This window comes from Anguilla anguilla, chromosome 4 (genome assembly GCF_013347855.1).
Source record: "Anguilla anguilla isolate fAngAng1 chromosome 4, fAngAng1.pri, whole genome shotgun sequence".
Taxonomy (NCBI): Eukaryota; Metazoa; Chordata; class Actinopteri; order Anguilliformes; family Anguillidae; genus Anguilla; species Anguilla anguilla.
The window spans coordinates 42987985-43014741 of NC_049204.1; the positions used below are offsets into that span (position 1 = coordinate 42987985).

The window sequence follows — 26757 nt, forward strand, 5'->3', positions numbered from 1 at the left end:
ACTGTACATGTTTGGAATGCAGATGTTATGTTGAGGAAAACAATTCTATGAGATCCCGATAACAACTCGTTTCATTATTTGTTCATTTATACTTCAAAATGAGTACCCTATTGAAAACAAGACCAAGTCAAAACCTAGTATATGGCTGGACCTAACAAATGTCATCCGGCTGACCAATGGTGTAACTTCATAACTCAGCCGACCAATGGTGTAACTTCATCACTCAGTCACAGACATTCACGTTTGTAGGGCTGGCCCCGCTGTTGTGGTCCAGCCAAAAAGGTGTCAGACACATATTCCAATCCATTGCTCAGCTTAGTAGAGAATGCACATTTTAGAGCGCCTCAGAGACAGATAGAATAATAATACATATTTGAAATAATAAATACGACATTGAGGAAAAAACAAAACAAAAAACGAAATATCGACTCGCCATCCCTGCTACCTGCGTACTGCGTGCAGAGTACCATATTATTTATTTAAACATTGGCAGACTACAGCATAAATTGCATCTTTTGTTTATATTCAATATTAGTAATTGCAGCAAGAAACTGCAGCTGTAGACACAAGAAGGTTTGGTATATTATGGTAGCAACAGACCAAAGCGGACTATATATATATATATATATATATATATACCATCATTGTTATTATACCAGCGTGTTTTCGTGCATTTGCAGTGAAACTGAAATACTATCAATACAAATGGTTTAGCTATTTCTCACCATAATGACAGATTCGAAGACTAAACAAATTCACTCGATATAGTCTTCCAATCGATCCATGCCAAAGAAAAGTAATTATTCATTCTCTCAAAAAGCTTTTACTAACAAACTTTTAGTAGCCTAGCATGCACTCTGGCACAGTCTTCAATTGCTTCCCCGACCCTCCCCTAAAACCTAGTATATGGCTGGACTACCACTCACTCACTCACTCAGTCATAGACATTCACGTTTGTAGGGCTGGGTAACAGTAATTTATGTAAGAATTACCAAATTGGAATTCTGTGTAGGTTGCAGTAAAAACACAGTTCTGAAAAAAATTAATTCCCTAAGCTTTTATACTGTATCTTACTAGGTTCTACTGTACATGCAAATAATAGCGAAATACATACATACCAATACAAATTGGACATATACACGCCTATTCAATCAATCTTGACTGTGAGAGAGCCATCCACACATATGTTTGGCCTGTCCATGTAGTGCATGCTTATACACACAGGGCCAAGTGACTTGAAAGAATTGAGGAAATATTGGGTAGCATTGCTTTGAAATACATCTTATGTCATTTCGGTGAGGCAAGGTAGCCTATATTGTTTGTAGTACCGTAACTTGGCGTCATTTTGATATCAATACTTTTGAGTAACTTGGCATTTTTGTACGTTGAAAACGTGTTTTTTATGAGATATCATTTCTTTTTGCAAAGCGTTTTATTATGAGAGTGAGAAATGCGAAGTGACCCTGTAAGAAACGGTTGTGGATTATGGCTATCCTTGTGTGAATTTGTACAGTCTGATGAGCGTGTACTGTTTAGCAGTTTCGGTTTGCTATATATGTAAAACAGTGGCTGTGACAAAGGGTGCGGTGGCGTATAAGTGTAAAACGTATCAGAAACGCATATGAAATATGGCCAGTGTATGTACTCACGGATTTGACGTCCATCCAACAAGCCCTGACTGACAAAAGAATCAGCAAGCCCGTAGAATTATAACTCCCTAGGTCGCAACTTGTGTAGCCTTCTGTCCTGCTCCGTTGTCTGTTATTTTGTGGAGATGCACCTTTAGTGTTTGTAAGGTTTATAAGGGATTTTGATAGGCTTATCTGCAGGTAGGAATCCTCTTTGCTGTTTTGCTAAACTAGAACCGGAAAACATGATAGTGGAGAATAGGAGCAGACGCATATGTCCCAGCAGGCTTTGCATATGAGAAAATAACAACAGTGTGAGAGAAATTAGGATGAAATTATGAAATTGCGTAGTTGAAACAATATGTTTTTAGCAGAATGGGCATGTAGGTGAAGGCTGACATGATCACGGAGTATAGTGCGAAGTAAATGGAGTGACCATGAGCGAGCTTATATTCCTTATCGAACGGTATATATAACGGTCGCTATAAAGCACCAGCTGTTAAAGTGGAGGGTTAAGTAACGTGTGAAATCTATTGCACTGCTGTGTTTTTTTCATGTTCAGTACTAGTAGTTATAATTATGAGTGAATCATGTTTTTAAATGTAATGTTTTAATGGGGAGTTGCAGAACGTACATACGTAGTAACTGTTTGTATGTGTTTGTTTGTAACATGAATGTAGAAACGTGGCGTTTGCTGAAAAGAAGGTTTTGTACAGTAGCCAAGTGAAGAAATGTAGTTAGTAGAAATGGCACAGCTGTGAACTGGTGTAACTTTTTAATAAAAGGAATACATTTGCCGTCATGAAATGCATATGGGTGGCCATAAGTGAGTTTTGGTAAAGCAAATATAAGCGTAAGAGAACGTTAGTGTAAAAGAGGAAATTATCTGCCTGAGGACGAGGCGGGATTCAATCGTTCAACTGGAGGTTTACCAGTCTGTCACTTTGTTAGGGCAGCACCATGACATAGCTATGCAATGCGTGAAATATCATTTGCAAACCTGTCCGTGGTTTTAAAGAAGAACACAGGTGAGTTAGCACAGAAGAGCTCCCGGTGAATCCATATGGCTTTGCAATATTGTAGCCGGTTAACAATTGAACGTGCAGACGGTACGTCATAATACAGTTCGGGGAACGGCTGGTAGATATGGTGCAAAAACAATAATTGAGAAGTAGTAGACAATTATTAGTGAGGGTAAATCAAGGTTAAAGAAACGTGTTCCTAGCTGGGTTTGAACCTCAGACCCTGTGTTCCCAAGACTGTAACCTTACCCACTAGGCCACAGGTGGACTGAAAATGTTTCAGAGTAAAAAGGTATGGGTATTTTGAATGTGTATGCAAGTTTTTCATTGGGTCGTGTAGGTGAAGATTTGGCGGGTGTCGGTAAAATGTTCAATGGGGAGACGTTATTAGTGGGATAGGCGGCAGGAAAAATAAGAAAGAGAAGAAGAATGAGAAGAAGAAGAAGAAGAAGAAGAAGAAAGAGAAGAAGGAGATGAAGGAGAAAACGCAAAATCCCCTTAGTTTGGGGCTTTATTGTGTGGACATGTGAAGTTGTTTATGAAATCTGTCTGTTGAAATGGGGTCAGAATGTACAGAATTTAATGTTTTTAAGGGCTGAGTGTCTGTGGCTGTTGTGGTTATTTCTGTGGGGAACCCTGAAAAGTGCCAAACTCTCGGTGCTGTATAGGTATGGGGCATGCCCCCGCCAAGGCGTAACTTGGCGGGATGGCATACCTGCCATCCCAATCATTGTTGGTCAAGGACTTTTTGAGTTATTTGACCATTTACAGGAAAAGAATAATAATAATAATAATAATAATAATAATAATAATAATAACAAAAACAATAGGGTTCCTATATAGGAGGGTATTTAATTGATTATATAGGAACAATAGGACCCCTAATTAAAGCTGCAAGCGCCGTTGGGAGGGGTCCAAGCATTGGCACCATCGCGCCCCCTATGGAGCAATTTTAAAATGGCTTTTTCCTCATGATCATATGCCTTCACCCAACATATCTAATGAATATCATGATGATTGTATAAAATATTGATGACTTATGGCCAATTTTGTGCTAAGAGACGCTGTCGGAATACTTAATGCTTCACCATGGATGTGTCCTGGCCGCTTGCCGTAAAGGCCATTACTACGTCGTAGCACTTAGATGGCATGTCGTAACACTTAGATGGCCTGGCGTGTATGTAGAGCTGCAGCGCTTCCGCACCACAACTAAAAAAGGCGTTAGACTATTGTTGTCACAATACCAAAATTTTGACTTTGATACCGATACCAAGTTTAGTATCACGATACTCGATACTGAAATGATACTTGAAACTTAAATTATACTGATTCGATACTTGGTACCTAACGAAACTGAAATTACCTTAAGAGAACAGAAAAATAATGTCCACAAGGGTTGACCTTATTTTCGAATTTCGAGGCTTATAACAACCTTTAAGTTGAAGCCTGTTCAACATATTAATAAGCATAGGCATATAGTGTTACAACACTAAACAATAGAAAAATATATTAAATATATTTCAAAAATTTAAACAATTGTAACTAATAATCTTTAAACAGGTCTTTCACTTTTAAATAGATCTAAAGAAAACTGCATATTTGAATAACAATACAGCATCTTCCTATAATAAAATAATAAAATATTTCCAAGAACATCTATTACTACTGAAGTGAACTCAAAGTCAAAGTGTTTTATTTGTCAAGTGCACAGTATAACACAGGTCATTCTGAGCAAATAAATTCTTATGACATGGCAGGCAGCAACTACGTAGAAGCAGAGCAAAAATATCAAAAAAATATCTAAAATATACATAATATTAAACATTGTATTAAATATTAGCAGCAGTACCAGCTTGTACAGATGGGGGATATGGACAGTGAGAATTGGAGTATTAAATATTTAAATATTAAACATATAGTGCAGGAGCGCTGATGAATATGTGCATAAGACTGTGATAATGTACATTGAACGTACATAGGAAGTGAAGGAGCATACATAGGAGGTCATGTGATCAATGTGATCCCTGAGATTAATGTTGCTGGTTGAGAAGCCTGATGGCCTGGGGGAAAAAACTGTTTGTGACTCTGGACGTCAGCAGCCAGGATGCTCCGGTAGCGTCTACCAGACGGCAGCAGCGAGAACAGACCATAGCCTGGGTGGCTGAAGTCTTTTATGATTTTCTGTGCTTTCCTAAGGCATCGTGTGTGGTAGATGCCTTGCACAGAGGGGAGGTGGCAGCCAATGATGCGCTCCGCTGTCTTCACCACCCTCTGGAGGGCTTTGCGGTCAGCAGCGGAGCAGCTGCCGTACCAGGCAGTAATGCAGCCAGTGAGGATGCTCTCAATGGTGCACCTGTAGAAATTGATGAGGGTTTTGGCAGACATGCCAAACTTCTTGAGTCTCCTCAGGAAGTATAGGCGCTTTTGGGCAGTTTTCACTGCTGCGTCTGATTGCCTGGACCAGGTGAGGTCATCATTTATGACCACACCGAGGAACTTGAAGCAGGAGACTCTCTCCACTTCAGCTCCGTCGATGTGAATGGGGGTGTGACCGCCCCCCCCTTGTCGCTTCCTGAAGTCCACGATCATCTCCTTAGTCTTGCAGACATTGAGAGAGAGGTTATTGTCCTGGCACCATGTTGCCAGGACGCTGACCTCCTCTCTGTAGGCGGTCTCATCATTGTTGGAGATGAGACCCAGGATGGTGGTGTCGTCTGCAAACTTAAAGATGGCATTGGAGCTGCGTGTGGCCACACAGTCGTGCGTGAACAGGGCGTACAGGAGGGGACTGAGTACGCAACCCTGAGGGGCTCCGGTGCTCAGGGTCAGTGCAGAAGAGGTGAGGTTACCCATTCTCACCACCTGGGGTCTGCCCATCAGGAAGTCCAGGATCCAGTTGCAGAGGGAGGTGTTCAGACCCAGCTTCCTGAGCTTGGGAACGAGCTTAGCAGGCACAATTGTGTTGAATGCTGAGCTGTAGTCTATAAACAGCATCCTCACGTAGGTGTCTCCCTTATCCAGGTGGGAGAGGGCGGTGTGCACTGTCAGGGCGATGGCGTCATCTGTAGATCTGTTGGGGCGGTATGCGAATTGAAGGGGGTCCAAGGTGTCAGGAAGAAAGGAGCAGATGTGGGTCCTGACTAGCCGCTCGAAGCACTTCATGATGATGGAGGTCAGTGCTACAGGGCGGTAGTCATTCCAGCAGGAGATGGCGGGTGTCTTTGGTACAGGAACAATGATGGTCTGTTTGAAGCAGGTGGGGACTGCAGACTGGTTCAGGGAGAGGTTGAATATAGAGGTGAATACCTCCGCTAGCTGGTCGGCGCACGCTCTGAGGACACGGCCTGGAATGCCATCTGGCCCTGGTGACTTCCGAGGGTTTACTCTTTTAAAAGCTCTCCTCACGTCAGCCGTAGATAGGGACAGAGTGCAGTCGTCCTGGTCCTCATCTAGCCTTACAGTAGGGATGGCGTTGCTCGCCTCAAACCGTGCGTAGAAGGTGTTGAGCTCGTCCGGAGGAGAGGCGGCGGGCTGGGCATCACTGCTATTTCTCCCTTTGTAGTCTGTGATGGAACGCAGTCCACACCACATGCGTCTTGGGTCGGAACTGTGGTAATTAGACTCCAACTTGTCCCTGTAGGCTCTTTTGGCATCTCTGATGGCTTTCCGTAGGTCATATCTGGACTTCCTCAAGGCTTCCAGAGTTATGGGCAGAGGACCGTGCTCTGAGCTTAGCACGGACATCACCATTAACCCAGGGCTTCTGATTGGGGAAGGTCCTGACATTGACTTTCAGGATGACATCATCAATTCACTTGGAGATGTAGGCTGAGACAGAGTCTGTGTATTCATCAATGTCCCCATCAGCTGCAACACAGATCATCTGCCAGTCTGTGGTTTCAAAACAGTCCTGGAGGGTGGCAATGGATTCCTCACTCCAGCGTTGAACTGCCCGAAAAACCGGTTTTTCCTGTTTTAGGCGTTGTCTGTAGGTTGGGAGGAGAAGAATGGAGGTGTGATCCGCCTTGCCAAAGGCACGGCGGGGGAGGGGTTTATAGTTGTCCTGTATTTGAGAATAACAATGGTCAAGAGTCTGGTCACCACGGGTAGGAAAGTTAATTTGCTGGTGATATTTAGGCAAAACTTTCCTCATATTAGCCCTATTGAAATCGCCAACAACAATAGAAGCTGCCTCAGGGTGAGCGTTCTCTAGTCCATTGATTACTCCGTAAAGGTCTTCTAGCACGCGTGTTTTATCCGCCTGCGGGGGTATATACACTGCTGTGATTATAGCGGAGCTGAATTCCCGAGGGAGGTAGAAGGGACGGACTTTTATAGTTAAGAGCTCCAGGTCTGGTGAGCAGTGTTTAGCGAGTACTGCTACATCCGTACCCCAGCAAGAGTTAACCATAATGCAGACCCCTCTGCCTCTGCGTTTACCTGACTCCGTAGTTCTGTCCTGCCGATAGATGGAAAATCCAGCCGTGCTGCGACGGAAACAACGATTGATTTACTCTGTAGGCACATCTGTCCAAAATGTAAACAAGTCAGGCAGTTTTCACGGTCGGGAAAAATTTTATGACAACAACAGTGTCATCAAGCTAACGTTATTAATGAACAAGTGAAGTTGTTATTTCGATGGCGATTAATAAGTCATGTAATGTTACAATATATTGAACGTTACATTCATGCTACTATTTTAACGTTACCTACACACTGCTTATAATATAAAAAGAATGTACTTACCGACGAGATGAAGTGATAACGCAGTTTGTGACGAGGTTAGTTAGCCTACTAAATAAGAAATGGTGGCTTGCTAGGTAACGTTAGCTTGTGATAGTTGGAAGCGTCAAGTGGTGAACGTCACTCTACGCACAATGAGGGTAAAGAACACTGATCTCAGACCTGCTTTCCTACAGTGCGTTCACGTTTTAACCAACAGATGTCGCTGGTGAGCTTTTCAACCGAGCTGTAACTGTAGTTTAAAAAACATCTTAAAAATACATTCAATTTTTTTTTTTAAATTCCTCGATGCTTAGGCCCGGCGGGGGGTCAACTTAGGCCCGGCGGGCCGCCGGGCTTGCAATACACTGGCGGAAACCCTGCTGTCATTCCTTTAAGTACAGTAGTTCATGGTCGTTTTTTAGGTATGGTTTGCCTTCTATAAACACTTTTCAGCTTCAATTCCTTCACTGACTCTGGGACATTAGCTTCTTCAATTTGTTGATATCTAATTTAATTGATTTTTCCATCCACCTGTAGAATATTTCCTGTGCCACTGGCTGCCACACAAACCCAAAGCATTATAGATCCACCTCCATACTTAATGATTGGCAAAGTATTTTTTTTCTACAAATGTATAATTGGTGGTTGTGGCCATAATTCAATTTCTGCTTAATCAGTACACAGCACTTTGTTTTCCAAAAAGTTTCTGGATTACATGTTGTATTTCATACAACCCCAATTCCAAAAAAGTTGTAACAGTATGGAAAATGCTAATATAACAAAAAAGAGTGATAATGTAAATTCAATTCACCCTGTACTATATTGAAAACACTACAGCACATTATTTGATGTTTTACCCTGTGAATTTAATTGTTTTTTTACACTCAAATCTGATTTCAAATCTGGTGACTGCAACACGCTCCAGAAAAGTTGGGACAGTCAAGTGTTTACCACTGTGTAACATAATTTCTTCTAATAACACTTATTAAGCGTTTGGGCACTGAAGACACCAGTTGGTTAAGATTAGCAAGCGGAATTTTCCTCCATTCTTCAATTATACAGGTCTTCAGCTGCGCAATTGTACAGGGCCTTCCTTGCTGTACTTTGCACTTCATAATGCGCTACACATTCTCAGTCGGAGACAGGTCAGGACTGCAGGCAGGCAATCTAACACCCGCACTCTCTGCTTACGCAGCCATGCACATGTAACCCGCACAGAATGTGGTTTGGCGTTGTCCTGCTGGAAAATGTAGGGACGTCCCGGGGGAAGACGGCGTCTGAGATGGCATCATATGTTGCTCCAAAATTTGTACATATCTTTCAGCATTTATGGTGCCCTCACAGATGTACAAGTTACCCATGCCATGGGCACTGACACACCCCCATACCATGACAGATGCTGGCTTTTGGACCTGACGCTGATAACTGCTTGGATGGTCCTTTTCTTCTTAGGCCCGGAGGGCACAACGACTGTTTTGTCCGAAAACTATTTGAAATGTTGACTCGTCGGACCACAGAACATGCTTCCACTGTGCTACTGTCCATCTCAGATGAGACCGAGCCCAGAGAAGTCTGGACATTTGGACATCTGGACACTGTTGATGTATGGCTTCTGCTTTGCATAATAAAGCCTTAACTTGTATCTATAAATGTAGAGATGAATGGTGTTGACCGACAAAGGTTTACCAAAGTATTCCTGAGCCCATGTCATGATATCCGTTACAGACGCATGACGACTTTTAAGGCAGTGACGTCTGAGGGATCAGAGATCAAGCGCATTCAGAAGAGGTTTTCGGCCTGGCCCTTTACGCACTGAGATCTGACCAGATTCCTTGAATCTTTTAATTATGTTGTGCACTGTAGAGGGTGAAACGCCCAAAATCCTACCGATTTGTCTTTGGGGAACGTTGTTTTCAAAGTGCTGGATTTTTCGCTAACGCATCTGTTGGAAAATTGGTGAGCCTCAACCACTTCTTGCTCATGAAGGACTAGGCCTTACTTGGAGGCTCCTTATATACTATAACATGATTGCCTCACCTGTTTAACATCACCTATATCACATCACTGTGATATTTCGACTTGTCACATCATTATTAGTCCTAAATTGCCCTTGTCCAAACTTTTTTTGGAACGTGTTGCAGGCATAAATTTCATAATAAACATATATCTTCAAAAAACAATAGAGTTAATTAGATAAAACATGAAATACCTTGTCTTTATACTGTTTTTGTTTGAATACAAGTCAAAGCAAATTTACAAATGACTGCTTTCTGTTTTTATTTCATTTACCGTCCCAACTTTTTTGGAATTGGGGTTGTACTTCAGACATTAACTTTTATGATGAGGTTGCAGGAAAGATTATCTTATGACAACTTTTCCATGCAGCTTTTTTTGTGTAAGCAATGCTGCACAGTAGACCAGTGCACCACTACTCCACCACTACGGTGTCGTAAACCCTTTCTGGCAGGCCTTCTGCAGTAATATCTGGGCACTGCTTTGAATACCTGACCTGTCTATGAGTAGTCCTATCAGACATTTTTCTTGGTCTTCCAGATCTTGCCTTGACCTTAACAGTTCCCCTTAACTTCCATTTCTTAAAGTAGAAACTAGACGTATTTAGATATCTTCTTATAGCCTTCCACAGCATTTAAGAGTCAATTATCTTAATTTTGATGTCCTCAGTCAGCTGCTTATAGGAACCCATGGTTGCTGAGAGTAAGCACCCTGAGAGGTCAAAATGGTCAGACAATTTATTAAGCCCTGGATTTGCCACGCCAGATTTAATCTAAGGCCTAGGAAGTTAATCAGGTTTTGAGACCTTCTTTTTAAAATGCATCAGCTGGAAGGGTACCTACACTCTTGCACATAGCACATTTACCATTTTATTTTTGTTTTCCCAAACTGTCAAATTGAGCAGCCCACGGCACCTGCCATACCTTAGCAAACAGCTGGCATATTTATTATCTTTTTTATTATCTTTTATTTAACCAGGAAGGTCCCATTGAGATACAATATCTCTTCTGCCAGGGAGTCCTGGTCAAGATGGCAGCAGGAAAATAAAAGTTTCATATTAAAAACATACCAAAGAAAATAAAAAAATAAAAATAAAAATATATAATAATAAAAAAACAGACATACAAGGATCAGGAGCTAAAAGGCACTTGTTGCTAAAAGCAATAACATTGTTCAGTAAAAACAGATTTTAACATATTTTTATACATGTCAAGAGAGGGTAAGGATTTTAGATTAAGAATGCCTTGTAACTCATTCCAGACATGCGGGGCATGAAAGGAAAAGGCTGATTTACCCAGTTCTGTTCGAATACTTGGGACCATGAGGAGAATTTTCTCTGAGGATCTAGTGTGTATGGCTACTGGAGTAATATTTCAGTAAGCCGGATATGTACTGCGGTAGTTTTACCCAGTAAAGCTTTAAAAATAAAAATTAACATATGGGTTTTTCTCCTTGTATACAATGAAGTCCATTGAACCATTTCATATAAGTTACAATGGTGCGTATGTTATACTTGCACAAGTTACAAACCGCAGGGCAGCATGATAGACTACATCCAGTTTTTTTCACAACAGAGATGAAGATGCATGCATATAAATTTCATCACCATAGTCTAATACTGACAAAAATGTACATTGAACCCAATCTTTTTCTAGCAGTAAAAGGAAAACATTTTTTTAAACGAAAATAAAAACCTAACTTTGGTCGAAGTTTTTTTAGAAGGCTATCAATATGGACGCTAAAGGTATTCTTGTCATCAATCCAGATGCCGAGATATTTGTAAGAGCTAACCCTCTCTAGCTGAGTACCATCTAGTGTTAGAACTGTACAGTCAGTGGGTGATGAACGGGAACGTGAAAAAATCATAAATTTAGTCTTTTTAGAATTTAAAAGCAATTTTAAATTAACAAGTGACATCTGCAATAAATTAAAAGCAGTCTGTAGGGAATCCATTGCCACTTTTAAAGATGGCGCTATAGTATAAATAATTGTGTCATCTGCATAAAGATGTACCTTTGCTGGATTTAACCCTACCCCAAGATCATTTATATAAATAGAAAATAAAATCGGTCCCAAAATAGATCCTTGCGGAACACCTGCTTTACAGTTAGAGGTACAGAATTATAACTGTCAATAGACACACACTGAGTCCTCCCTGTCAGATAATTTGAGAACCAACTTAGCACAGGGTTACTAAATCCTATACAATTGAGTCTTTGCAGGAGAAGACCATGATCCACTGAGTCAAACGCTTTGGATAGATCAATAAAAAGTGCAGCACATGATTTTTTATCATCCAGAGCAGTAATAATATCATTTGTAACTGATATGGCTGCAGTTATAGTGCTATGCCCTTGTCTAAAACCTGACTGAGTTTGACTTAAAATTTTATTATCAGACAAAAAATGTTTTAGCTGTTCGTTTACTAGGGATTCAAATACTTTAGCTATAACGGATAGTCTGGAAATAGGGCGATAATTATCCAGAACAGAGGGATCTCCTCCTTTTAATAAAGGAAGGACAAATGCTGACTTCCAGGAGCTGGGGATCAAACCGCTGGTTAGACTAAGATTAAAAATGGAGGCAATGGGTCCTGCAATCAGATCTGCTGCTATTTAAAAAAAATAAGGCTCAATTTGGTCAGGACCAGCAGACTTTTTACAATCAAGACTCAATAGAGCTTTATAAACTTGAGTGGGAGAAATAGGGGAAAAATTAAAACTATTTCCCGGGCAACTTAGGGTGGTGGCTACACTGTCTTTACCATCTACAGGGAGATTTGAGAGAGTGGCTAAGCTTGCATTGATAAAATGCTTATTAAATGCATCTGCTATGTTATGCGTACCCTTTATTTCATTTTGATTTACCTTTAAAAGATCAGGAAGAGTAGAGGGTGTCATAGACCCTGATGAAGATTTAATCAACTTCCAAAATTTACTTGGATCATTAAGGTTTTCATTTATTAAATGAAGGTAGTAATCACTTTTGTATTTTTTATCAATTTTGTGCATTTGTTTCTTAATGCCCTATACTGAACCCAGTCACTGGCATCATTACTTTTTTTAGCTTGGCCCATGCCTTATCTCTCTCTCTAATAGAAGATGAGATGGTTTCATTAAACCATGGGTTGTCTTTACCACTAACTCTAAATCTTCTCAGAGGTGCATGCTTATTAATTAGGGCCAAAAAGGTTGTTTTAAAATAATTCCACGCCAAGTCAACGTCCGCCATTACACAAACAAGGTCCAAGTCGCTATTATACAAATCATGCGCAAAGGCTTGTTCATTGAGATGTTTATAATTTCTTTAAAAAATAAAACGGGGCTTAGTCTTGGGTAGTTTGCAGTTTCTAACACAGGCAATTGTACAGTGATCACTGACATCATTACTGAATATTCCAACTGCAGAGTATTTATGTGGAGAATTTGTGAGAATAACATCAAGCAATGTAGACTTATCCATGTTTTTGGAGTTTAACCGAGTTGGAGAGTTAATTAGTTGCGATAGATTTAGAGTGTCGCAAATGTCCTTAAGTGAATTGGAGGTCGTCGAGAGCCAGTCCCAATTTAAATCTCCCAATAAAACATACTCCTTGTCAGAAAACGTATGAAGGAAGTCAGAAAGCAGTCCTACAGCTTCATATGACGCCGATGGTGGGCGATAGCATCCTACTACTGTAAGATCAGCACCATTAGGAAGATGTAACTTAATTACAGACAGTTCGAAGCACTTTGGCTTACTGATCGATTCGACACAGGAGCAGTTCAACGTTACTTTTACATAGATCGCTACTCCCCCTCCTTTGTTAGCGCGATCTGTCCTGTAGATATTATATCCATCAATATGTATCATATTGTTCGAAATCGAGGGTTTCAGCCACGTTTCTGACAAAACAATAATGTCGCAGTCAGTCAGCTTTGCCCAGAGACGAATTGCGTCTATTTTGTTTATTAAACTGCGAACATTTAGGTGAATGAAACGTAATCCATTGCAGTTTTTAAAATCATCCGGATTTTCAAGCTGTGTCAGTTCAGGACCTGGATTGGGGTGGATGTTACCTGATAGAAGAAGTAGGAAAACCATCCAGACCTTCTTTGCTGGAACAGTTCTCCTACTGTGTCTGTGCACAACCGATGAGGCAAACCGGGCCGAGATCACGGTCCCTCTCCAGCGCTGTGCGTGCCGCAGGTACACGTCATCACACTCAAGCAAACCAGCGAGACACCCCGCTGTGATCCAATGGTTTGTTGTAAATGGAGCAACATCCGAATGGGGCATGGTTACAGTGCATGAGGAGGTAATCCACAGTGAAACATCCGATCCACCGTCATCCATTGTCCTATTCACCACTGGAGATGATAGTGCAAGGCTACTCAACAGGTAGAGCAGCCCGGCTGGCCACATTGTTGAAGTGGGTTAAGTCAGTTTTGATTAATATTGTATTGTTTAACAGGCTATCAACTGCCGGTTTCTAGTAGCACTGATCAAATCGCGATTAAAATCAATTTTTAAGACATAAGCTAAACCGAAAACAAAAAAGAAAACATAAAAGACGCTAAGAAGAGGACAACGTTAAAACGTTAAAACACCTGTTAAAACGTTAAACGTTAAAACATAAAAGACGCTAAGAAGAGGACAACGTTAAAACGTTAAAACACCTGTGCCGCCATCTTGAAACACCTGTGCCGCCATCTTGAACAAACAAATGAAATAAAACAAAAATATAAAAAATCCAGATATCAAAAATCTGTTAGTGTTCAGCTGCTGCAAGTGCAAAAAAACACTAATCTGATCTGATTGAAGGGTCTGTGTTTTTCAATGTATTAGACCCTTATATGGGACTTAAGACCTTCTTTACATAGACAGACATGGCTGGCATTTTCACAACCAATTCACATAGACACATTTCACAGCTAAAAAGCACAATAACATTTCACAATAAACAAACCTCCAATTATATACAACCCCAATTTCAAAAAAGTCGGGACGGTAAATGAAATGTGAATAAAAACAGAAATTTACAGATGCAAGTTAAGGCTTTATTATGCAAAGCAGAAGCCATACATCAACACTGTCTAGAAGTGCCGCCAACTTCTCTGGACTCGGTCTCATCTGAGATGGACAGTAGCACATTGGAAGCATGTGCAACGAGTCAACATCTCAAATAGTTTTTGGACAAAAAAAAAGTTGTGTCCTCCGGGCCTAAGAGGACAAGGACCATCCAAGCTGTTATCAGCGGGACGTCCCTCCATTTTCCAGCAGGACAACACCAGACCACATTCTGCTTGGATTACAAGTGCATGGCTGCATAAGCAGAGAGATTGGCCTGCCTGCAGTCCTGACCTGTCTCCGATTGAGAATGTGTGGCACATTATGAAGTGCAAAGTACAGAAAGGAAGGCCCTGTACAATTGCGCAGCTGAAGACCTGTATAATTGAAGAATGGGGGAAAATTCCGCTTGCTAATCTTAACCAACTGGTGTCTTCAGTGCCCAAACGCTTAATAAGTGTTATTAGAAGAAATGGTGATGTTATACAGTGGTAAACACTCGACTGTCACAACTTTTTTGGAGCGTGTTGTAGTCATTAGATTTGAAATGAGTGTATATTTATATATATATATATATATATATATATATTTTTTTTAAATTAAATTCACAAGGCCAAACATCAAATAATGTTCTGTTGTAGTGTTTTCAATATAGTACAGGGTGAAAATAATTAACATTATCACTCATTTTGGACTTTTTTGGAATTGGGGTTGTAGGTTGTCCTGCATTTTCCAAAGATTTATTTCTGGGGGAGGTGGGGCATATATGAATTTACATTATAGATTTGGAGGTGACTCAAATCAAGCTACTGTATTCTCTCTCTCGCTGTCTCTTTCTCTCACACACATACAGTACACACACACACACACACACACAAACTCTGGTGTATTTTATTTTATCATTTGTTAATTTTTTAAGCTAGAAGAGACGTCTGTCTGTCGGAACAGGACATCTTTCCAGGGAGATAACTATCAGGCCAACTAATTTACAACAAATTAATCATCTCTACCTTATTACTGAGCTGGGATTGTAGGTTTGATGCCCAGGTACGAGGTGCTGTGAACAAGGTGCTTAACCTGAAGAGCTTCCATTAAATACCTCTCTATATGAATGTGTAACGCTGTGTAAGCTGCCAAGGATAGGGAAAGATGCATGGTCTTATCATAGGTAATGAGTAAGGCATTTATTCAGTGGTACATTTACCTGGGTGCACCTGGTACAGGAAAGTGACTAGGAGAGTGAAAAGGAAGTGACTGTCCAGTTTCCTATTTCCCGCATCCTGAGTGGCTCCACAAGACATCCTTCTGTAAGAGATTTTAGGAATAAAGGTACCATTTAAAAGCTTTTAAAAATCACAACCAAAGCGCCTTTAAATTACAAGCAAACAGTTTTTCATCCTGTATTTTGCCTGCCTGCTGCCGTGGGCTATGCATGGCAAATTGTGGTCACTCACTAACTCACTCATGGACAACCTTTGCATGGCAAATTGTGGTCACTCACTCACTCACTCACGGACGACCTTTGAGGGACGTTTGGTAGGACGCAAGCGCAGGTGGTGCAGTGGTGCTTCGTTTAGTAGGACGCATGCGCAGGTGTATCTCCCAAAATCACCACTTCGAACGGCACAACATTTTAAAGCACAGCTTTATCGTCTAACGTAACTTTAGCCTACCCTAACATGTTAGCATTTCACCTACGTTAGTTAACCATAGATGTATTGTGTCCCCTGCTATTGTTAGAATTTATATTTCCTTTGAGTATATTATTGAGATTCATTATAATTATACTTTCCATTTTGGAGATTTTAGTATGACATACACTTTTTTATATAAATACTCAATGAAAATGAGGGCTTTGAGGAGCATATAGAAGTATTAGCTGATTCTGCTGGGAGAGCACTGGGTTCAGTGATCAATAAAACTATGTAGGGGCCTTGGATTTTTTACTTACACTCAACTTTATATTGCTGGTGTGTGCCAGATTTATTTTATATTGCAGGTGTGTGGAGCTGTAAAGTTTCACAAGAAATTAACTTGGTTCAAAATCAAGCTACGAGATGTTTTATTGGAGTACATATGTTTGCTCCTAAAGTGAGCTATTCAAGGTGATATTAGGTGGGTGCCATGCATAGTGTAACCAAAATGTGAAATGTTAAGATAATGGAATCGGCAACTTATTTTTAATTGGGACAGGGGTGCATCAGCACCCTTGACCAAACATGGCTCTAGATTAAGACAAAAATGGTCACATATGCAATCTTATATGCCTTTAAACCGCAATGGCTAGCACAGTATCTTTGGTAGAGGATCAAGGGGAAAGCGAAGTTCCATGTTTGATATAAGAAATGTGGACCGTCCGTTGCAGGCAACGGTAAACTTGCTACCAGGTCAACACATTTCAAGCTTAAAACTTTGAAGGGCACAACGACAGTCACAAACACAAAACCTGCAGGGACTGGTGCATGACGCAAAATACTGAACCCCTCCCGACTGCTGTTCACGGGTTTGATGAAAGTAATTGCTCAATGGAGGAGAATCAAATGATCAAGTTTAAAATGGTGAAAGAGGAACTACCATTTACAAAATTCAAATCCCTTATCACACTGATGACGAAGAACTGGTTCAATGTGAATCCGACCTATGCCAAAGAACAGGCCAGTGCTCAGTTTATAGGAGTGATATCAGACAACCAAGACTGGCTAGGTACACAGGCAAATCAAGAAAAAAATGTCTTTGTCCCAAAATGTATGGAGCTCACTGCATATATAGATATATATATATATATATATATATATATATATATATATATATATATATACGCTACCGGTCAGAAATTTTAGAACACCTCCCCCTCCACGGTGCAGCCCCCGCTCCCTCCAGCGCGGCCCGCTCGGGGCTGATTGCGAACTCGGGGGAGATCTACCTGAAGATCGAAAGAGAGCTCCAGATTTTCCCTGTGGATCTCCCCAGACTCCCCGCCCAACCTTCCAGGGACCCGTATGCACCCAGGCCCCCATGACTCCCCGCCCAACCTTTGGGGGACCTGACCACACCCTGGCTCCCGTGACTCCCCACCTGACCTTTGGGGGACCCTGCTACACCCAGGCTACCTCATCTCCCCGCCTAACCTTAGGGGGACCCGGCTACACCCAGGCTCCCGTGACTCCCTGCCCGATAAATGGACCAGGAATCACCCAGGGTCCAGTAACTCCAGGCTCCCAGGCTCCAGGGTCCCCCATAGCAACTTGAGAAAATCCCAGGCAATGAAGCCCAAGCAGATGGAGGTGGTGAAGTCGGAGGCGGGTTCGCGATCAGCTCCGTTTGGGTTTTTTTTGGGGGGGGGTGGCGGTTGTGCTGTGGGGAGGGGGGATGGAGGGTCATGGGGGGAGGGGTTGTTGGGTGTGTGTGCATGGGGGGGGGGGGGGGGGTCTGGCAGCATTTATGACTACTATATATATATATTATATATATATATACTTTTTTCTCTCTTTCTTTTTTTTGTTTGTTTCTTGGTTTTCTTTCCTCTTTTTCTGTTTTGTTCTGGTTTGATCAGGTCAGTTTATTTTATGACTTTGTTACCACCTCTGCCCTTTTGTTTTGTTTGTTTTTGTTAACTTAAATAAAATAAATAAATAAAATCAGTGTTGGAACAGACTGTATTACTACACCCTCCAAATAATTATTTGGACAATATTGAACTGCAGGAAGTAGTATATTGATATCATAATGGTGAGAAATAGGCTATTAAATTCCATCAAAAACTTGTGGTCTGAACTGAAGAGGGGGGGTCCATAAGCGCAAACCCAAAGATATCAATGATTCTGAAAAGTTCTACATGGAGCAATGGACAAAAATCCATCCAAATGTGTTCTCTAAACTTATCACAAATTATAGGAAAAGACTCATGGCTGTCATCTTTGCCAGGGGTGTTTTCACAAAGCATTAAACCAGGGGTGCCAATAATTGTGAAACATGTTTTTTTGGGGAAATATTTTTTTTTAATTATAAAATTTAAGACTTCGGTTGATTCCAATTAATCATTAATCAAACACACTAGTTTACACATTTTGGAAAATAAAACTTATGTCAATAACTTATTTTTTAGTTTAGCAATTAGTCCACTGTACGGTGTAATATATATATATATATATATATATATTATGAGGGGCCAAACAGGAAATATATAAATATAATTCCTGAATATATAAATGTAACTCTGAATATATAAATTCAATTGAATTCATGAATGATTTTTTTTTTTTCCTCAAAGAGTGATAGGGCCTATGTTTGGTGGAACTGTCATGCCTAGCCATCTTTACGTGTTATGAATTGTTTTCATGTTTTTAGCCGTTCCCAAGCAGGCCAACCCAGACTAGAGTGTGGTACAAAAATGGAAAAACATGGAAATGCATCTAGCTGGCTAACTTAGCCAAGCACCTCAAACACCGACATTGCAAGTTATTCTAAGAGTTTAAGCAGCTCACCTGTACTCTTTGTGCGGTTTGGAGCAGTGCCTCAGGTTGTAAACAGGAGCAGGGAAACGTTCGCCTGGTTGAGAGCCTCGGTGAAATAGCGTGCAGACCTCTCCCTCCATAGTTTGGTGTGCGCTGGAACTTGCCATTGAACCATAACACGGTCTTCTGTTGCTCTTGTCGCATGCTGCAGCAAGGGTTTCTATGAAACCCTTGCTGGTTAAGAGATTTATCTAGCTCTTTGGGCCATTCCCTGTGAAATTTGGTGCCCCTACTTGAAAGGTCCTAATACCAAGGAAATAAGGACCCCTTAATTAAGTCTGAATTATTGCCTCATTCAAACTTTAATTATTTAAGGTTTTTGTTTGATTATCTTTGATTGTACTGTAAAATTTTACTGATACTAATGTTAAACTTGTTTTGCTCACTCAGTAGCCTATGAAAAAAGACGAAATTATTCAAAAAATAAAAACGACAGTCTTGTGATATGCCTGAGTATAAACTAAGTTACATTTATATATTCAGGAATTATATTTATATATTCAGAATTACATTTATATATTCGGGAATTGAATTTATATATTCAGAGTTAACTTTTTTATTCAGGAATTTAATTTATATATTCAGAGTTACATTTATATATTCAGGAATTCACAAATAAACAATCGGAGATAAAAAAGAAATGTTTAACACAATTTATTCACATTTTTTGACTCATCAAAGTAGCCCACTTTTGCAGATATAACAGGTGAACACATGTGGCATTCATTCTGCAATGGTTATCAAATATTGGGCCTCATTCACCAACCATTCTTAAGAAGAATTTTCTTCTTAAAATCCACTTACGCAGTTTTCACTAAGATTCTGACATTCACCAATATTTTCTTATTTGGGATTTGTTCTTAGGCAAGAACAGAATCTACGCACACTCAAGAGCACACTTACGCACATTTGAGTGCTGTAAGTTTGTGCAAAATAATTGGTTATTGCGTTTTCTTCAATTCTACAGTTGTATAATATTATAGGATTTAAATTACAATAATATTTTTATCATTTATAATATTTTTTAATTATTATTTTCATTATTTTACAAAGCATTAAGGTGTTCATCTGTAAATGATAAAAATCAAACCATTGTAGTGACCTTTTATTTTGGGGGGTTTCAATTATGCAATGTTTGGTCTATACTGCAAAAGCAAATGTTTAAATTTTGAATGCAAACTAAGCATTTAAGTAACACTTTTTAAACACAGGGACATGTTGAAGAAGAGAACACTTATTCAGAGGCGTCACTAGGGGGGTGTGGACCGCACCGGGTGACACCAAAATGACTTTTTTGAGCAGTGTTTTATGCAAGGACGGGTTTACTCCGATGCAGTTTACTGCCGGTTGATTTAATTAGCGGAATTAATGTGACGAGAAGCGCCGTTTGAATGCATAACACGCAATTCCTTGCGCCCACTCCCACCAGCAATTTTTTTTGCCTCAGATTTGACATCAAACCATTTTTTTTTACTTCATCAGTTGTGCGCCCTTCTTCGGATACAGCGTTCACTGAATGAGTAATAGCATCCCATGCATCTTTTTTGTGTTATTTTATATCCACTACTGATGCTACTAAATATGACAGGTTGTTTGCTGTTCACTTCCTGCAGCAATACCTCCACTTCAGAACTACTGAAGCTTTTCTTACGTTTGGAGTCTGGTGCTCCACCGTCTTTAGATTTTTGTTTGGGCATTATTGACTTTGCTCTCAACTTTTCTTATCGATTTCTGTGTGCACACGGCCCTGCAGTCTCCCACCCTTTTATGTGGATTGGCGGGGCGTTTACCTATGCTAATTAGGAACAACTGGCACGCACTTTCCATTTACGAGGACAATGGGATTCATCATTTTAAGAACACATGTGCGAACAATTCTGCGGTTTAAGAACACGTTGTGAATTTGACGTAGACTTTTCTTAGGACCTTTCTTAAGAACAAATTTAAGAAAAAACTTCCCAAGAAAGATCTTCACAACACTGTTGCAGAAGTTCCCACAAATGTGTTGCACTTGTAGGTTGCTTTGCTTTCACCCTTCTGTTCAGTTCAACCCAAACCAGCTTGATGGGGTTTAAGTCCGGAGACTGTGCTGACTATTCTGTTATTTGAAGCCTACCGTCTTTTTCTTTTCTTCTAAGTGTAACCGGGTTGAATTTTGTCTCGCTTCGGTGCAATCAGGATGAGTGAAGTGACAGTCAGGACACAGGATGTGCTTTCCCAAAGTTTATTCTGGACAGACGAAATAGTATGTAAACACAGAGTGTTCATGGGGGCGACATAGCTCAGGAGGTAAGAGCAGTTGGAGTCGGAGGGTTGCCGGTTCGATCCCCTGCCCCGGGCGTGTCGAAGTGTCCCTGAGCAAGACACTTAACTCCTAACTGCTCCCAATGAGCTGATTGGTACCTTGCATGGCAGCCTTTCACTGTTGGTGTGTGAGTGTGTGTGCGAATGGGTGAATGAGAGACATCAATTGTAAAGTGCTTTGGATAAAAGCGCTATATAAATGCAGTCCATTTATCATTTACCATTTACATTCCTATAAGATGATTTTATCAAGGGTATTTTCAGTCGTATGTAAACGAGAAAAAGTTTTTAAAAATGATACCATGTCATTCTACAGGCAATATCTGGGACTAAATATTGAATAATAATTACAACCTTACCTTTGGTTTTACGCATAGAGATGTCCCTTTTGAGACTGAGTGGTGACATATTGTCTTGGACAATCCGTTTGTGAAATATACGCGCATTTGTGATGCCTGGGTATCTTCCAAAATAGCTGGGCATAATACCACATGTGTCGTTTACGGCGTTGTCGCCCTTTTTAGTACAGTCTGGCTTGATTGACAATTCATTTATTCAGTAGGTGAGAGTATAAGCTTTCTAACAATAACATGTCTAATTTTGCTTTTGGAATAGTGTTTTATAGGTCAGTGTAACCAAAATTTTTCTTATCATCGCATTCACTTACAGAAGCGAATAGAACAGTATCATTGATTTACTGTCTCTGTCTCCATCTACTGAACATAGATACAATTTCATCATTGCTATGTAAGTATTACTGCTCCAAATATTTTGGTTATATACGTTATTTTTGAAATTGAGTATCTTTAAATAGGTTAGTGGTATTGTATAATGTGGATATTTCACACTGTAATGTAAGCGTTAGTTAGTGTAATAGTTCTTGTGAAGCATACAACAATGATGACGTAAGAGTTGGAACATTGCCAAAATGTGGTGGACGATTGAAAATAGTTTTCATGTCGTCCCATCCCCATACAAGAAAACATACAAGAGTACAGAGTATAGAAATACATACAATAGTTAATTATTACACATTTAGGTACTGTACCGCATTATGTGACAATATTTCTGCATTATTTTTAATCTGATAGCTATGTTTCATCTTAAACTTTCATAAGGGGCTCATTTATATGCTTTATAATGGACAAAAAGCATTTAATTCATTTTTGGAGAGGTTTTGGATATGTTTCTGGACCCCTAGATATTTCCACTTGAAAATGATGCAACAGTGAGTTTCTTGAGTCAGAACAGTTGATTTGTAGTGAAATATGTGAATATGTTGTGATTTACAGCAATGCATAATTTAGACATTTTGGATAGATTTGGAGACGCTGGGTACAGTACTTAGTTTTTGCTTCATACATCTATAGTAGTTCTACATATCCACCCTTAGATTTATAAACTTGCGGTCAAGAAGTTTTTGATCCAGCACATGTATAGTTTAACCTGTTGTATATATGCAATCTCTCAATATTTCATTGCAAACTAAAAAGTGCAGACAATTGCATTTGTGGCACTTTATTTTCTTCCAAATTATTAATATAAACTAATCTGCATTAGTATTATAAATTGTACAAATGTCTTGCTTCATTTAAGCCACTTTTCAAGTCACTGTGGTGTTCACATTTGGAGTTATAAAGCGTTAAATAGGGTACCCCCTAAATGGGCAAGGATTGGCAAGATTTGGCTTGTGCCTTAAGAGGTTAAGTCTGGAGACTGAGATGGTCATTGGAAAACATGGATGTTGATTTCACTTAAGCATTTCTGTTTAGATTTTGATGTATGCTTGGAGTCATTGTCCTGCTGGACAATCTACCTATGACCAAGTCCTAGCTTCTTAGCAGAGACAGCCACATTTTCTGGTACTTTGTTGAATTCATTGTGCCACTAATCGAAAATAGTGCCCCAGGACCATTGCCAGCAAAACATCTCCAAAATATCAATGACCCACCTCCATATTTAACTGTAGGTATGAGGTGCTTCTCCTGTACACATTCCTCTTTTGCTGCCTAACATGTCGATGGTGTGTATGGCCAAAACGGTTTTTTTTGGCAATTTTGGTCTCATCTGACAATAGCACTCTCTTCCGGTCATAATTCAAATGAGGTTTGGCAAGCTCCAGATTCTTGGTTTTGTTTATTGTGTTCAGTAAGGGCTGTCTTCGTGCCACCCTTCCAAAGAGTTAGTTGGCATGGAGGTGCCAGTTAATGTTTTTTTTTGACTTGTTGACCGCAAGAAACAAACCAATCTCTGCAATTCTTAAACAGTGATCCTTGGGTTATTAATGGCCTCCCTCACCATCTTCCTCACTGTCCGTGGGGACACCATGCACTTGCTTCCTCTTCCCGGCAAATTTGCAACCATTCCATGTGTTTTACACCTTTTTATTATCGCCCTTACAGTGCTAAGTGGTATATTTAACCGTGTATGTCTTTTTTGTACCCATTACCAGACTTGTGACGGTAAATTACCATCAGTCTCTTCTGAATTGACAGTTATTTGGCTTTTCCCATGCTGATGGATGACAAAGGGATTTTTGTATGCTTGTTACCTCATGTTTATTCTCTAGTGAAACTGGAAGTGATGGAATGACACAATATAGTTCCTTTAAACTGAGATGAACTAAATTAAGTAAATTGTATTGCCAATTTCATTTGTTTGATTTTACTTACAATAATTGTTAGGGGTGCCAATAATTATGGCACCTATGGTTTTCAGAATAAAATTGATTACTTAAGAAAAAAAACATTGAAGCATGAGAGTAAATGTATTGAATAAAAGTATATAGTTTTTCCCATATGTTTGAACATAACATATAGATCATTATCTGTGTCATTTATTATATGCAGCCTTTTTTCCTTCATTTTTATTAAGGGTGCCAATAATTCTGGAGCCCCTGTATATAGCTATATCAGCTTCCATAACTTCCAACAGGAAGTTCTTGCCTATGTTTTCATTTAGGTATTTCACATTTTGAAATGGTCTGCTGACAGACTTCCTTATAAATGTGTGCAGGTAGACACCACACCACAATGGGTACTGATGATGTAGTCTTTGACAAACTCTGATAAATTTCTCATCCCTATCAAACATTTCCCAAAAAATTGTGCCTTTTCTCCTTTTAGCCAATGAGCCAAAATGTCTCCAGTTTGATTGAAACTCTTCTGTTCTCAAGTTATCGTCATGTTTTGGTTTGTCCTGTGAATGCGGCAGCGATGTCTTCATTCATCAAAACACTAACCTACCGCTCCATAATAGACTAAAGCTGATAACCAGCACAATGGCATATTCTGGCTAGTGGCACTCACGGAAATTAATTAGCTAGAATCAAGCAAGCTGGTGGCCATGTTTGATATATTAAACTTAGCCATAATATAACTTGTTGGCAGACAGGCAAATACATTCCGCTTTTCCAGCAAATATATCAATATAGGCGTTGCAGTGGTATGAAAATTTTTATACATTGTAAACTACTAATTAGTGAAATAATCCTATTGAATAGTTTGTCTGTAGGCTCCATTGCATTCTCGTTCAAAATGTTTCCTATTGGACTATAAATATGACAGGATGCCTATAGCAGCTATGGTACTTCCAATTTTTTCATGTCGTCCCAGATGCAAAATCATAATTTCAATTTCAAAATTATGCTTCCAACATTTGCAGCAGCCTATGTTATTGGCTTCTCATCACAAAAAACATCCATGCCAGATGTTAGAGCAAGACTGCACATTGATACTGTGCAGGACCTCATCTGAATTAGTGTTTAGGGGCCAGAACTAATATATTATGCTGCCAGGGCAGCTGTTAAGCTATCGTTCTCCCAGGGGAAGAGGGTCAGGAGGTCCAAATTTAAGAACTGGCCCTGCTGAGCTGAATTGGGGGACTGAACCACTGTTAAATAGAGGCTTTCAGGCAGTATATAAGCTTGACAAGTACAGACAAGATCCAGAGAGTTATCAGTTAGCTACAGCTACAGTGCTTAGACCAGATTGGTGTTACAGGGATGATATAATAACCTAAGCCTTATAAAAAATAATGTGTTTATGTATAGGTCAGACCATTGAAACAAATACCTTTCTGCTGTTGTTATGCTTTTTTACTTGATTACATTTTTATGAATGTTCCCTTTAACATTTCCAACATCTGTTATTTATCTGTATTCATTTTTCTGGAGATTAAATGTTACATCAGCCACTGGTCATCACAGAGAAATACAAATACAAAAATGTAGCACATTATTTCATACCTCAAATGGCTATCAATCTTACATAAATGTAAACTAGGGTATGCAAATAGTTGGCTGCTCTATTGCCACCAGTGGAAAGTGAGAGGAAGTTAATTCAATATTTACTGATTTAGAATCAACTTTGCATATTTACAAAATAACCCATATTGTAATGTGAATGTAGTCAAGCAAAAATACTAGCAGGTGTTACAGAACAATGTAAGAAAATACATCGATTGAATCAAAAATTAGACTCTATGAGTATGATGAGAATTGTGCTAATCCTAGTTTTTTTCTTGTCTGTGCCCTACCTGTTATGTTTTGTAAGCCCATGTGGACTGGGGATCTTTATGATGCAAGACACTAATAAATAGGGGGTCTACCCGCTGAGTGGCAGAAGACTACTGAGTGGCAGCGTTAGCATTCAGCTTGAATGCCACGAAAACACAAAAAACACATCTAAAAATGGGAAAGAGCTGTTGTGTGATTGACTGTACAAATAGATTCAACAAGAAATCGGAGCTATCTTTTTGCAGACTGCCGTAAGCTAAAGAAAAGAGAAGCAAATGGATCGCTGCAATTCGCAGAAAACAGCTGGAATCCAGGCACCGACACGTGGATTTTCTGTTGTCATTTTGTGTCAGGTATGTTGGATTTTGGGTAAAATCAGTTAGGTATCCTAACGTCAGTGCCGTCAGTGCATACCCTCTGTAGAAATCCATAGACATAATATACATAGGCGCCGCATTGGCCACTTCGGCCCCTTGCTGCGAAACGTGAACGATGGGCGCCATATTTGTCCAAGCTAACAAGCAAAGCTAGCCTTACAATCAAGGTTATTGATGCTTACCAATCCTACTCATGTTAGCTAGCAAGCAAATAATCAAGCTTGTTCTAATGAAAAACGTTTCAGCTAAAATTAATAATACATTCATTACTTTCTAGCCAGCTTGCCAGGTTAAAATTATTGTGGTTGTGTTCAGTTTAATTCATTCAAAATCAAACAACGACTTGCAAGAAAACATTGGTAGGGTAGCTAACAAGCAAAGCTAGCCTTACATCAATGTTATTTGATGCTTACAATCCTACTCAAGTCAGCTAGCAATGCATTTATTACTTTCTAGCCAGCTTCCAGGTTAAAATTAACTGTGGCAATTCCTTATGACAATAATTATTTTCAACCACGTAGTAATTCCGTTCATGTAAACCTAAACGTTGATACACACTCCTCTCTTGAGCATCTAGCAGCGATTATAGCCTAACTATCGAGATTCTAA

At 39.8% G+C, this 26757-nt stretch overlaps 1 protein-coding gene across 2 annotated transcripts in view; it reads right to left on the reverse strand.

Moving 5' to 3' along the window:
- Nucleotides 1-26757, reverse strand: part of adgrg2a (adhesion G protein-coupled receptor G2a) — a 124238-nt gene that overhangs the window by 95115 nt on the left and 2366 nt on the right. Inside the window, exons 1-2 of one of the 2 annotated variants that reach the window (XM_035416332.1) lie at nucleotides 18922-19353; nucleotides 15642-15742 (exon numbers count right to left, since the gene is read on the reverse strand). In XM_035416332.1, coding sequence (XP_035272223.1) covers nucleotides 15642-15742; nucleotides 18922-19058 — 238 coding nt within the window. In that variant the 5' untranslated portion in view covers nucleotides 19059-19353. Of the gene's footprint in view, nucleotides 1-15641; nucleotides 15743-18921; nucleotides 19354-26757 lie in introns of those variants that run through there. The other variant, XM_035416333.1, reaches the window with a different exon arrangement.